General features: G+C 40.4%; 1 protein-coding gene across 2 annotated transcripts in view; it reads right to left on the bottom strand.

The window, feature by feature from the left end:
• The window catches only part of tmcc2 (transmembrane and coiled-coil domain family 2), a 189,033-nt gene that overhangs the window by 165,082 nt on the left and 8,475 nt on the right, over positions 1-15,476 (bottom strand). Inside the window, exon 2 of one of the 2 annotated variants that reach the window (XM_063065373.1) lies at positions 13,117-13,306. The exons of the other annotated variant lie outside the window; for it this stretch is intronic. Coding sequence (XP_062921443.1) covers positions 13,117-13,306 — 190 coding nt within the window. The remainder of the gene's footprint in view (positions 1-13,116; positions 13,307-15,476) is intronic. 2 annotated transcript variants of the gene reach the window in all.

The following is a 15,476-nucleotide window of genomic DNA, read 5'->3' as shown; positions in this document are numbered from 1 at the left end:
TAGCTCTTCTTTCAGTTAGTCCTGACGAAGGGTCTCGGCTCGAAACGTTGACTGTACCTCTTCCAATAAAAAAGATATGACCACTTTAATGGGGCTATATTATAGACTATCCAACAGTCTGTGGGATTTAGAGGAACAAATTTTTAGAGAGATCGCATACTGTTGTTAGAAACTTAATGTTGTGATAGTAGGTGGTTTTAACTTCCCACATATTGACTGGGACTCCCATACTGTAAGGGGACTGGATGAGATAGAGTTTGTCAAATGTGCTCGAGAAAGATTGCCTCATCAGTACATAGAAGTCCCAACTAGACAGAATGTGATACTATATCTCCTATTAGGGAATGAGACAGGGCAGGTGACAGAAGTTCGTGTCGGAGAACACTTTGCATCTAGTGATCATAATGCCATTAGTTTCAAGGTAATTATGGAAAAAGGTGGTCTAAATTGGAGAAAGGCCAATATTGGTGGTATCAAAAAAGGATCTGGCAAATGTGGATTGGGACGGGCTGTTTTCTGGCAAAGGTGTACTTGGTACATGGGAGGTCTTCAAAAGTGAAATCTTGAGAGTACAAAGCTTGTATGTGTCTTTCAGAATAAGTGATGGCGCAGGTAGAGAGGGTTGTTTTATGGTACATCACTGTTTTGGATTTATTTTCAGATGGCCCCCTTATGTCTTTTGAATAGCTATCTAACAAATATAATTTACCAAGAACACTTCTGTTTTAGATATTTTCAAGTTAGAAATTTCCTAAATACCAGACTTTCTTCCCTTCCGGTGTTACCCCCTACAAATATTTTAGATGCTATCATTAACCTCAACCCGTGTCAGAAAGGTGTAACGGCTATTATTTACAATACTATCATGAGACTTAGAATAGCTTAATTCGATAAGATTAGAACTGATTGGGAAAAGGAATTGGGCCTTACTATCCCGGCGGATGATTGGGCTCATATTTTACAACTAGTCAATACTTCCTCTATCTGTTCCAAACACTCCTTAATTAAATTTAAAGTTGTCCATAGAGCACACATGTCTAAAGATAAATTAGCTCGTTTTTATTCTCATATTAACCCTCTATATGATAGATGTCATGGGGAGATAGCTTCCTTGACCCACACGTCTTGTCCTACTCTGGAAACTTTTTGGAAAGACATTTTTAATATTATCTCAAAGGTTTTGAATAGTGATATTTCTCCCCATCCAATTACTGCTATGTTTGGGTTACCTAAAACTTCTGGTAATTTACCCCCCTCAGCGCGTAGAATGATTGCATTCCTTACTTTAATGGTGAAAAGGTTATTCTACAACATTGGAAGGAGATTAATGCCCCAACTACGTTTTTTTGGTTCTCTCAAACGATACTGTGTCTAAATTTGGAAAAAATCAGAAGTAATCTTTATGATACTTCAGTTAAATTTGAACAGACCTGGAGATATTTTATTCAATATTTTCATTTAATGTAACTATTTTTTCTCTTTGATCATATATACACTCCCTTCGTGGATTTTATCTGCTATTAGTGGAGGTCGGGTTTGAGGACGTGATTGTTTAATCTGGTATATACCTAGTTAGCCCATTGCTTTGCTTTGTAGCTTAGTTGCACAGTAGTTTTTTTGGGGGGTGGTTTTTTTGGGTTTTTTTTCCTCCTTTATCGATATATATGGAAAACTAGTATACAATTATATTACCTTGTTATTTTATAACTTACCTACGTTGTTTGCATTTTTTTTGTATTAATATTTCTTGTATATCTATATCATAACAAGGTATTGGTTGATATATGATTTACCTTTTGTGTACTAATTCAATAAGAAGATTTAAAAAGAGGAAGGGTTGTTTAAAAAAAAACTTTTGGTACATTGGACTTCATAGATCGAAGTATTGAGTACAAGAGATGGGATGTTAGGTTGAAGTTGTCTTAGACGTTGATGAGGCCTAATTTGGAGTATTGTGTGCAGTTTTGGTCACCTACCTACAGGAAAGATGTAAATAAGCTTGAAAGAGTACAGAGAAAACTTAAAGGGATGTTGCAGGGACTGGAGGACATGAGTTATAAGGAAAGAGTGCGTTTGTTAGAACTTTATTCTGTGGAACATAGAAGATTGCGGGGAGATTTGATAGAGGCAAACAAAATTATGAGAGTAAATCTTTAAGGGAAACATGAGGGGAAACTTCTTCACTCAGAGCGTGGTGAAAGTGTGGAACGAGCTATCAGCACGTGGTGGATACGATTTTGACTTCAACGTTTAAGAGAAGTTTGGATAGGTACATCGATGGGAGGGGTGTGGAGGGCTATGGTCGAGGTGCAGGTCGATCGGATTAGGCAAGTTAAATGATTCAGCATGGACTAGATAGGTCAAAGAGCCTGTTTCTGTGCTGTAGTTCCCTATGATGCTCTGACTTTAATAGGCCAGCTGGACATCAGTGCTGTTTAGAAGAATGATCGAGCCAGGCATCAGTCCACTTTTGCAATCCATAACAGATTTTTTTGGGGGTCAGGTTTTGCTCCCAGCCTTATTGTTTTTCATAATAACCACAAACCAATGTAGTAAAGGTTTGGTTTGTGAGTGCCATGGCATGCCCGCATGCCAGTGGGTGTAGAGTCATACAGCACTATAGTGCAAAAATAGCCTGCACTCTGCTATTGTTCTGCCTAGTCCTATCGACCCACACCTGGGCCATAGTCCTCCACACTCCTCTCATCCATGTACTTATCCAAACTTCTCCTAAATGTTGAAATCAATAGTCAGGTTCTCTGACTATGCACATCTGTCTCTTCCTCCTTTCCAGGATTGGGATCAGAAGGTACACAGTCTCCATATGTCATCACATTCAGGCAAACAAATGATTTGTCTGCGGCAGAGATACATACTTCCACTGGTGACATTGACTCACTCAGCTCTCCTTTGTGCTTAGCTGCCGACTGGTGTTTTATAGACTGCTAGTGAAAATGTCCTAACACACTGGCAGAAAGTGGCAAGTTTAACCTCTCCACTCAAGGCAGGTTGAATCCTTCCTGCAATAAGACCAAACTGTACACCAAGGGCAGTTTCACCGGCATTCTGTACAGATCGAGTACTTCGTCCACCTTACAAAGAATGCCAGCGTTTCAGTTACCTCCTCATCATTTACTGTACCTTGATGTCAACTTTCTGTTCTTCAGTGAGAAAGCTCAAGCAAGTATATCTGTAGTATGTTATCTTATAGTCTCTAACCACTTAAACCTTAATTTGGTTTTCTATTTTTCTCAACAAAATGGATAATGCTGCAATTCCTCACATTTCATTCCATCTGCTAAGTTTCTGCCCTCTCACTTAGCCTGTCTAGGTACCTTTGCAGATTCTTTGTGTTTTCCGTGAAACTACCTTGCCCGACTATCTTGTGTCTGCCTGCCTGGTGACAGCATACTTGATCCATGCAAATAGCCAGTACTAAAAATATAAACAGTTGAGATCTCAGTGCTGATTCCTGCGGCACGGCACTGACTGGAGCTTGTCAACCTAGAAATGCCATAATGATCCCAACTCTCTATATTCTGTGAGTGAGCAATCCTCAAACCTTGGTAATAAATTACCTCTAAGACAGGAGGTCCCAACCTGGGGACTACGGACCCCCTCAGTTAATAGTAGGGGTCCATGGCATAAATAAGGTTGAAAAACCCCTGCCTTAAGACCATGAATTTTTACATTTCATGTGCCACCTCACTGACTGCCTTATGAAATTCAAATACACTACATCTATGGGTCTCCCTTTATTTCCTCAGTAAAGTACATTCTAAATCTTACGTTTATCAAATACAATTTTCCTTTTATAAAACATTGGTGATTGTCCTCTATTTTAATTTTCCCTGCACTTTCATTGCAATAGAAATGATTTGGAATAAAGTCCAGATGTAATAACTAAAGTCTGGATGAGGATTTCAGCGGCTAAGGTTTGGCGGGTCTGAAAGTCTTTCCACCCACATAACATTGGATCCTTCCAGGTGCTCTGGTTTCCTCCTGAATTCCAAAGACATATGGATTAGCAATTTAATTGGTCAAATGGGTGTAATTGGGCGGCAAGGGCTCATTGGGCCAGAAGGGCCTTGTTTCTGTGCTGTACCTCTGAGGATCACAACCTCAGCGGTTGTAGGGTTCAGAGGCCTGCGTGCCTCAATGACATCTATGTTGGCTGGAGTCAGGGCTTTATGCTTTGGCTCTTAGAAGGGTCACCCATGTCAAACAGGTCAAGGGGTAGAGGCCAGACTGAGAGTGGTCCACTGGTCCTCCAGGTTCTGAGGTTTAGCTCAGGGTTAACCACCCTGACTGGTAAAACAAAATTGTTACGGAAACAGCAATGAAGATTCCTTCTATATCTGAGTGCGATGGTATTCCTGAGTCTCCACCTGGAACTTTCATGAACGACAGCAATGAAAATGAGAGGAAGCTAGAGACATGATGAAGGAAGCCCTGAACTCCGTTTGAGAAGGAAGGACCTTCATCTCTGCCCTAAAAGCTAGTGGCATAATGGGCAGTACAGTAGAGAACTTCTAAATAAAGTAAAATAAAAATGTTTAAAAAACAAGGCTCAGAAATATTTGATCTAAAATTCAATCTGGGATCACATTCTTTTAAAAGTCGGATATAATTGGTTGACTTATTTTTGTCTGGAAGACAGAATGCTTCCACCTGCTGTCCACAAGGACTCGCAACTGATTCAAATGATTCCATTGTTACAAATCGCTGGTTCCTTGCACCAGGGGCCGTTATTCATTTATGAGCCTGGATATTGAAAGTCAACTGGCTCCGTTACTGTGAGGGACATCACATCCAAGCAGAATCCTTTCCTCTGCCAACACTCACACATGGATAAATTCCAGTTGAACCCTCTGGACAAAGATAAGGAAATGGAAGCCCTGTTCTTTCTTTCCTAACAGGATGAGAATTTGTTGAGGGATACTATAGTCTGATTTAATTTAGAGTTGGGTGGTTGTTCGGTGTGAGCAGTTTTCTTTGCTGCCGCGAGGCAGATTTCTTCAGCAGAGAATGGGACTGTCTATACTTCTCACTGCCCTGGCAATGTAGCCAACGTAATCAAAGACCACCCTCCCATCCCAGATATTCTTTCATCTCCTCAACCATCAGGCAGAACATAAAAAAGCCTGAAAGCACATAGCACCCGTCTCAAGGGCAGCTTCCACCCTGCAATAAGACCACTGAATACACTTCATCATGGACTCGCACCTCATCATCTGTTTGCACTGCATTTTCTCTGTGATTTTAACACTATATTCTTCATTCTCCTGTAGATTTTCCCTTGAAGTACTGATATGAGGAAATGATCTGAATGGGTGGTGTGCAAAACGAAGTTCTTCAGCATGCCTCAGTGCATGAGACATTGATAAAACAATTTAACAATCATTAAGCCCACCATATCTGTGCTGTGAAAGAACTATCCAACTCATCCCACTTTGATACTCTTTCCCCTGGCAGGCATATGATTCCCTTCAAACATTTATCTAACTCTTTTTGAAGGTTACATTTGATTCTGCTTCTCCTGTCACTTGAAGGCATTGCGATCCAGATCATAGCAGCACGCTATAAATACAAAAAAAATCCTCACATCACCCAAGGTTCTTTTGAACTATTTTGTTATATCAGTGTCCCTCTTGACCACTGCACTCTACCATCAATATCTCTGCATGTCAGTCTCAATGTAACGGTTTTAATTTAATTTGAGTCTGATGCCTTTGGCTATAAGCCCCAGATCGGATACAAGCAGGCAGCACTGAGAGAGCAGCGTGCTGTCAGAAGTGGCATCTTTCCAATGACGACTGCGATAAGGCTTTGCGTGCACTGATTGACTGATGGGAGAGACCTCAAACGTATGGGGAAGAAGCAGGAGGATGGGATCGAGAGGCCGTATGTACTAGATGGCCGACTGAACTTCTGTGCCCCAACTCAAAGTACGTATATATCACCAAATACTACTCTGAGATCCATTTTCTTGCGGGCATTCACGGTAAAACAAAGAAGTGAAGTAGAATCAGTAAGAAACTACACACAAAGATTGACAAATTGTGCAAATACAAAAAAGTACACAATTAATAAATAGATAGATAGATAAGTAAATTAATAGAGACCATGAATTGTAGAGTACTTGAAAGTGAGCCCAAAGGTTATGTTCAATGATAGTGCAGTGTTGTGGTGAATGAAGGTGTCCAGTCTGCTTTTGATTTTGTTCGATATTTTTCTACAACAGGGTGAATTTGAAATCTCTAACTCAGAGCTAAGAATGCTGTCCCCGATTCATATTAACTTATGTATATCATATTTCGGTATATGGGAGATTACTGTGCTATCACATTCTGCAAATTATGAGAGTGAGCACACATCAAAAGAGAAATAATTTGAAACATCATGTGGTTGTGTAGAAATCTGTGTAAATGCCAGCCTTTCTTTTTGCCAATTACCTTAACCGTGTATCTTCTATTCTGCGCTGCAATGAAGATTTTTTTTTCCTTTCAGATGCCAACTCATCCCAATCTATCAATTCACACTTTCTGTAATAAACTTTATTTGCTCCTTGGAGCAGACTGTCTGTACACTCCTCATGTTGTCCGGTACTTTCTCCCCTTTCATTTACTGTACTGTTTGTGTCACCTACAGAGGAAGGATGAAGTGGGACTATGGACCAGCACAGCTTTGAGACAGAGTGAGGTGGTGCGTTGCAGAGAGATACTGAAAGCATATACATGTGTTACCACAAGGCATCAAGCATGGATCTGAGGACAGAGTAAGAACTGTGCTTTGAGAAATGTGATTAGGGATAGACCCAATCCTGATACATCTTTGGTTAGAGGAATAAGCAGGGGCAGAACAGCTAAATGATACACTTCTAAGAGGGTGAAAGAACAGGGATTTTGTACTTGTAGCAAATAAATAGGATACAGCATCAGAGCCAGGGGCTTTAGAAGTGAAGTTCAGAGTCTAATTCAAGAAATTTAAATAAACCTAATTAAGCCCAAGTTGAATATCGTGTTGAATTTTGGGAAGCATGCTCATGGAAGAATGTGAAGGCTTTGGAGTTGATATAGAAAAGAACTCCTAAATGGTTTTGGGAATGAAGGTGTCCAGAAACATGGATAGAGTTTGGAGCTGTAATTGTTCACTTTACAGTAGAGAAGACACCAAGGAAATTTGTCAGAGCAATGAATGGAATGAAGAGTTCACTCAGGTTAGAAAAAAAATAAAGAGTTTCGAATGGGCAAAGGGTTGATCAGTCATACGATTTTAAAGGCAGTTTGTGAAATGACGGAGTGAGTGAATGGCATTTAAGATTAAACAACAACTTTTGAAAGGGAATCAGATAAATTGTTAAAGGAGAAAAAAGAATCTTCCTGAGAAATGAGGGAAGGAGGGAAGGTTATGGAGAACTCAAATACTTTTTGAAAGAGCCAGATAACGTGTGATGGACTGAATGGCCTCCTTCTCTACTAAAGAAACTGAGATTCAATGGGAGTATAAATCATAGTTGGAAACTCTGATTTGCTATCCATTCCACTTTCTACTTTAATCTGTGAAGTTAGAAGCAATATACATATATTTTTATGTACTTTTTGCTCTAAAGATATTGAAAGTTTAGCTGCCATAAAGTGAACCATATCAGATAAGGAAGGCATTTTCCTTCTCTTGGAGATTGTTCATTTCCTTCTCTGAGAACTGTTTTGAACCACCCAAATCTCTGACAATAATCCAGATAATTTCATGATTATTTATTTTAATTATTTTCCACAAGCTATCGTTTCAGGATTGGAACTCCGCTATCTTGCAGAATGGAGAATGAAGACTGAAATTTGAAGAAACACTACAAAGACTCAGGGGATTTATTTACAATGATGAAGCTTTCGTGAAAGATTTGTGTCACTGCTTTAGGAGGCAAGGAAGGTAATTTGTGCCAGCAAGCCACCATACCCCACAACAAGAATGTGATTGGAAAGCATTTCTTCCATTGGTGAAGACAATTGAAGGATAAGTTCTGGTGAAGCCATGAAAGGATGTGCCCTGTTCTTCTTCCAACAGTGCTTTGGGAACTTATGCCATTAAACCATAGTCCTAGTTCCGTGGCAAATTGGACAGGGGCTGTGATGAGATGTGATTGTGCTATGCACATCTCCCCTCAGGAAACAATCAATGGCATGGTTCTGAAGACAAGTTATTAACCTGAGACTTTTTTTTCTGTTTATCTTTTGGCGGGCTGCCTGACCAGTTGGGTATTTGTAGTATTTTCTGCAGATATCTTTTATTTCCATTTTCTCCATAAGTTTGGCTTTATATGCAAGCGACTCTTTGTAAAAGTTGCCTTAAGTACTGTTTGGGTAGGCTCTGGGATCAAGGTTTGAATTTAGCATAGACTGAACAAATAAAAGGTCTCCCATCTCTTCAACTTGCTCTGGTCGGTTATGCTGCAGGAGTCCACAACAGAAACCAGTGTAAGGACAACAATAGAAAATTAGAAAATCAAGAGGAACGATTTTACCAAACGAATGGTAGGTCTAGCATTTCCCAATCTGGACTGTACTACAAAAAATAGCTTATATGTAAAATGTCTCAAGGTCAATCCCAAAGCTACGCAGTATGAAAGAAGGGGAGGGGGGAGGAGGGGAGAAAAAATGGGGGGAAGAAGGGGGAGTGAGAGGGAGGAGAGAGAGAGAGAAGGAGGGGGGAGAAGGGGAGAGAGGAGGAAGGGGAGAGGGAGAGGGAGAGAGCTAGAAATCTCACCAGCATTGACTGTCACACTCTTATTTTTGCTACACTTTGGTATTGAAGCATTCACCCCTTGTGACCTGAATTTTAGTACTAAAACGTTCCTATTCAAGCATGGTGGCAGAGTAATTTGGCCTGCTGCCTCACAGCTCCAGTGACTCGAGTCTGTGCCTGATCTCAGTTGCTGCCTGTGTGGAGTTTGCAAGTTCTCTGTGATTGTATGTTTCCTCCTGTAGCTCTGGTTTCCTCCCACATTCCAGAAATGTGGGTTGGTAGGTTAGCTGGCCTACCAATTGCCTCTTCTGTGGGTGGGAGGCTGGAAAATCAGGAGAAGCTGGTGTGTGTTTGTGTGTGTGCGTGTGCGTGCACAAGATAGAACATGAGAGAATGAGTGAGAGAGCAGGTTACCAGTGAACACATCGAGGATTGGTACTGATGAGATTGCTCAGAGCATGGGATATTGTACTAAGATGTAAGTGCTGTGCAAATACAAGCTGGTTTTAACATTTAAGGACATTGTTGCCTTGAGTTCAACAGGACACTATTTTAACCCACTTTCATATAATGGTTTTCTTAAAAGATGCCTTACAAGGGGCATTTGGTTTCTCTGTGGTCCCTCTTCTGATGAATCAATTTTTAATTGGATTTGTTCAGTTTTTGAAAACTCAGCAAAAAAAAAATGAACAGGTGTTCAATAATTAATTCATTTCAATCTCCCTTCTCTTGTAATTATACTTTGAAATAAAATCCATGGAGCTCCCATTCAATCAGTCCCAAGATTAATTTACTTCCTTTCCTCTCCTGTAAAGGAGCTGAAATGTCATTTTCAGAACTGCTGTTTCATGATATCTGAGTAAGTTAAATTACATTTGCTGTGTGCTGCTCTGGGACTTTTAGAAGTATTTTATTATTAGCCATTTCATCATTCATCTCTGCAAACTTCAAATGCAGCCAAAATCATGTAACACAGGTGGAGGGATTTGGACCATTGAGTCGTTGCAAGAACCATTTTTTCAAATAATTGACAAGAATAGCATTTATTACATATTTGGAATTGCCCTTCAGTTTGGTAGATTACCAAGCCCAGTAATAGAACAGAGTGAAGAGTTAATGATGTTGTCATAGATAAGGAGTCACATATTGACCACATTGAATAAAGTCAAAAGAATTCCTTTTCTTAAAATAAATACGGAAATAAGATATTTCTCTGGTTACTGAACATGCAAGTTTAAAAAAAATAAAATAAATCCTTAATTAATTAATTAATTAGATTTCCATTACCAATGTAATAGGAATTGAGTTCCATTCACGGGAATGTCAATCCAGGCCAGTGTATGCATGTCTAGTAACCTAATCATTTTTCACTGAAACAGCATAAATCAAATTAGTCCCATAGCCTTATTCCAAAGGCTTTACAAGTTTCCATCCTTTATTTTTCAGACTTTTAGTTTCTTGCTGTTCTACTGGTCAGTGTTTTCTGGATCATAATCCAGTAAATAAACAATTTAATAATCTTCCTTTGGAAAAGTTCTAAAATCTATCCCTTCTGATCATCAATCCTGCTGCCTCTAGAAACACTTCCTCACTTTGCTCTCTGTCAAACCCCTTTCATCATTTTGGATATTGAAAACTAAGAAAACCACTCAAAATTAAATTAAAACATTAACATTGGAGCAAAGAAGCTGGTGAATATAGTATAGCTCAGTGCATTACTGTCATACATTTTAGTCATATTTGGACAGACAGTAACTTCATTGTTATCAGCAGACCAACCAGTCACTCTTCCAGCATTTTTATAGACCATCCTTGATAGTTTCCAAGAAAAAAATGTTTATCTCTTTAACAAATGCCAGAAGTAGGCAAATCCTATATGTGCTGGTGATATCAAACAAACACAGAAGCGATGTTTCAAATAAAAATAGAATTCACTCGTAATACTTAGTCCAACAGCATTTCAGATCAATGACCCTTGACCTGAAAGTCTATTTGTCGTTGCACAGATGAACGTATTGCCGATGGCATGGGAGAAAGATGAGATTTTATGTTAAGATTCAATGGTACAATGGACAAGTCCATGAGCCATCAGAATGGGGGAGGAGGTTTGTGGTGAGCTACAGAGAGCAAAGGGAATAGACAATTCAGCAAGAATAGTCAACAAAACTATGTTTAATCTCCTTAGTGCAGGAGGAAGGAGATGGGGGCATTCTATGAATTACACGTAATCTGTGCCATCACCTGAAAGGAAAGCTTGAGACAGCTCTTTGAAGAGGAGATGAACAATAATAAGATGGGGAAAACAGCACTGTGGTGCAACTAGCAGAGGCATTGCCAGAGGCCTGCATTCAATCCTGACCTCAGACGCTGTCTGTGTGAAGCTTACACATTCTCACGCGGGAACTGTGCGCATTTTCCTTTCTGTCCTCTGGTTTCCTGTCATATTCCCAAAATTGGCTTCTGCAAAGTGCCCGAGTCTGTTGCTGAGTGGATAAAGCTTGGGGGAATTGATGAGAATGTTTGGAGATTTAAAAAAAACAGATTAATAAACGTTTAATGCAAGGGAGGTGTTGATGGTCAATGTGGACTAGAGAGCCAATGGACCTATATCTGTGCCATATCTTTCTTTAACTTCATGATTGTGTCACATTTTCTACATTGGCACTGGTGAGAGTCAGGGAGATAGTACCTGGGAATAGAGGGTGGGTGCTAAGAAAAAAATTAAACTTGTGTTTTTGAGTAGTTGTTCATTGATTCTATTATAATTCTTTGCTCTACTGTGAATGCTTGCAAGAAAATGAATCTCTGGGTAGTTTGTGGTGACATATCCGTACTTTGATAATAAATTTATTTTCAATGTTGAATATTAAAAAGAGGAGCTAAAGAAAGGAGAGGAGAAAGGGAGCTATGTGTTTTGGTGACAGAAGCTGCTAGGTGATGATGCCAAGACCGCAAAGGGACATGCTCTGGAGAAGCAATGGTCCTGAATAGACATAAGTCCGTCCCATCTTCTTCTTTTTATTAGACCATAAGATAATGGAGCAGAATTAAGCCACTCGGCCCATTGAGTCTGCTCCATCATTCTATCATGATTTATTATCCCTCCGAACTCCTTTCTCCTGCCTTCTCCCTATAACCTTTGATGCCCTGGCTAATCTAGAACCTATCAATCTCTGCTTTAAATATATCCAATAACTTGGTCTCCACAGCCATCTGTGGCAATGAATTCCACAGATTCACGATCTAAAGAAATTCCTCCTCACGTCTGTTCTGAATGGACATCCCTCTTTTCTGAGGCTGTGCCCAATAAAAGGAAACAGCCTCTCCATTTCCACTCTACCTCTAGGTCTTTCAATATTTGATAGGTTTCAATGAGGTTCCACCCCCCCCACCTTCTTCTAAACTCCAGGGTCTACAGGCACAGGACCATAAGACACTCCTCATACATTAACCCTTTCATTCCTGGAATAATTCTTGCGAACATCCTCTGAACCCTCTCTAATGCCAGAACATCTTTTTGAATATAAGGGACCCAAAGCTGCTCACGATATTCTAAGTGTGGTCCAACCAAAGTCTGATAAAACCTCAGCATTCCATTCTTACTTTATAATCAAAATTAATGCTAACATTGCTTTTGCCTTCCTTACCACCAACTCAACCTACAGGTTATCCTACAGGGAATCCTGTACAAGGACTCCCAAGTCTCTTTGCACCTCTGATTCTTGAATTTTCTCCCTGTTTAGAAAATAGTTTATACCTTTATTCCTTACACCAAAGTGTACGGCCATACACATCCGTACACTATATTCCATCTGCCACTTCTTTGGACATTCTCCTAACGTGTCTAAGTCCTCTGCAGACTCCCTGCTTCTTCAGTACTACTTGCCTCTCCACCTATCTTCATATCATCCACAGATTTGGCCACAAAGCCATCAACTCTGTGATCCAAATCATTGACATATAACATGAAAAGAAGCGGTCCCAATACAAACACCTGTGGAACACCACTACCCTACCAAAAAAAGTTCAAAAAATTCAAAGTTCAAAGTTAATTTATTATCAAAGTACAAAAATGTCATCCTATACAACCCCGAGATTAATATTTGCGTGGGCATTCACAGTAAATACAAGAAGCATAATAGAATCAATGAAAGACCACACCCAACAGGACAATTACCCAGACAACCACTGCACAAAAGACAACAAACTGGAAATACAAAAAGAAAAAAAAGTACTAAATATCGAGAACATGAGATGAAGAGTCCTTAAAAGTGAGTCCATAGGTTGTGGGAAGATAGTGATGGAGATAGTGAAAATGAGTGAAGTTATCTCCTCTGGTTCAAGAGCCTGATGGTTGAGGGGTAATAACTGTACCTGAACTTGGTGGTGTGGGTCCTGTAGCTCCTGTACCTTATTCCTGATGGTAGCAGTGAGAAAAGAGCATGGCCTGGATGGTGACGGTCCTTGATAATGGATGCTGCTTTTCTGTGACAGCGCTCTGTGTAGACGTTCCCACGCTGCCATCTGCCAGTCAGCCGATTTTCCATTCATGTTGGTATCTTTCCTGAAAAACCATGACTCTTATTTTGTCAAGCAGCCTCATATGCAGCACCTCATCAAAGGCCTTCTGAAAATCCAAGAAAACAACATCCACTGACTCTCTTTTGTCTATACTGCCTGTTATTTCCTCAAAGAATTCCAACAAATTTGTCACACAAGATTTCCCCTTAAGGAAACCAAGTTGATTTTAGCCTATTTTGTCATGTGCCTTCAAGTACTCCGAAATTTCATCCTTAATAATGGAAACAACATCTTTCCAACCACTGAAGTTGGGTTGACTGGCCTATAATTTCCTTTCTTCTGCTGCCCTCCCTTCTTAAAGAGTGAAGTGGTATTTGCAATTTTCTAGTTCTCCAGAACCTTTCCAGAATCCAGTGATTCTTGAAATCATTACTAATGCCTCCTCTGGGAGGAGGAGAAGATGGCGGTGCGACACAGCGCGTTTGGCTGCTCCGGAATGATATTTGTATTTGTTAAGTAGGTACCGTTCACAATTCTGATTTGATGGAGACAGACGTGAGAGCGCGGAGGAACATCTGGACAAACTTCTGAAATGCCCGCTTTGCTGCCGCTGCTACTGTGCCATCGAGAATCTCCAGAGGAGTAGGCCTCTGAATCCTCGGCTTTGCTTGTTTTGGTGGCCGGGACAAGGTCGAAGGTGCTCGGCAGAGGATGGCGCTCAGGAGGCTGTCTCGGAGGGGCTGGTTGGAGGCTCGAAGTTTTTGGACAGACTCAGTCAGCTGTGTTTGGGTGCTTCCAGTACATTAGCAGTTGTCAGTTGTCGGTGCCTGGAGGTTTATGGCAGGGGGGTTTCTCCCTTTTTGTCGCCTGCTTATCGGGGACTATAGGAGTCGATTGGGACTTGAGACTTTTTTTTACCATGCCCATGGTCTGTTCTTTATCAAATTATGGTATTGTTTTGCACTGCTGTAACTATATGTTATAATTATGTGGTTTTGTCAGTGTTAGTCTTTGGTTTGTCCTGTTTTTGTGTGAATATCACTCTGGAGGAACATTGTATCATTTCCTAATGCATGCATTTCTAAATGACAATAAACGAGGACTGAGTGTCCTCATAATCTAATCTAAAAAAAAAATCTCTTCAGCTACTCCTTTCAGAACCCTGGTGTGTAGTCCATCTAGTGCAGGTGACATTTACCTTTGGGTCTTTCAGCTTCCCAAGCACCTTCTCCCTAGTAATGGCAACCACATTCACTTCTTCCCCCTGACACTCTCGAACTTCAGGCCTAATGCTGGTGTCTTCCACAGTGAAGACTGATGTGAATACATAGTAAGTTTGTCTGCCATTTCTCTGTCCCCCATTACTACCTCTCCAGCGTCATTTTCCAGCTGTCTGATATCCCATCTTGCTTCTCTTTAATTCCTTATACGTTTGTAAAAACTTTTGGTATCCTCTTATATTATTGACTAGCTTTCCTTCATGTTTCATCTTTTCTCTCCTTTTGACTTTTAGTTGCCTTCAGTTGATCTTACAATCTTCGTGATCCTTGGATTTCCCATTAAATTTTGCTACATAATGTGCCCTCTCTTTTGCTTTTGTGCTGTCTCTGACTTACCTTGTCAGCCATGGCTGGCTCATCCTCCCTTTAGAATACTTCATCTTTGGGATGTATCTATCCTGCACCTTACGATTTGCTCCCAGAAAAGTCCAGCCATTGCTGCTCTGCCATCAACCCTGCTAGTGTCATTTTCCAAATAACTTCGGCCAGCTCCTCTTGCATACCTCTGTAATTCCCTTTAGCCCACTGTAATACTGATACATCTGGTTTTAGCTTCTCTCTCACAAACTGCAGGGTGAATTCTACGTATCATATTATGATTACTGAGTCCTAAGTGTTCCTTAACCTTAAACTCCCTCATCAAATCTGGTTCATCACACAACACCCAATCCAGAATTGTCTTTCCCCTAGTTGTTGCAACTGGTTTGCAGACAACTCACAAAACTACTAGATACTCTAGTGGGTATACTTCTGAACTGCAATCACTGCAGTCAGCAGCCTGTAATTTCCCTTTTGAACCGACTAAATAATCTGGCATTTTTGCATTTTCCTGGGGATTCAGTAAACTAGACTCTCAAGAGTACAGGTACGGCCGGGGTGACCCTCTTTGGGTGTGGACACCGCATCAAGGCCTGAAAGCGCAAGAAGAACCTG

Source organism: Mobula hypostoma, chromosome 13 (genome assembly GCF_963921235.1).
Source record: "Mobula hypostoma chromosome 13, sMobHyp1.1, whole genome shotgun sequence".
Taxonomy (NCBI): Eukaryota; Metazoa; Chordata; class Chondrichthyes; order Myliobatiformes; family Myliobatidae; genus Mobula; species Mobula hypostoma.
The sequence above is the reverse complement of the archived record's forward strand: the minus strand, read 5'-3'. Positions and strand labels throughout refer to the sequence as shown.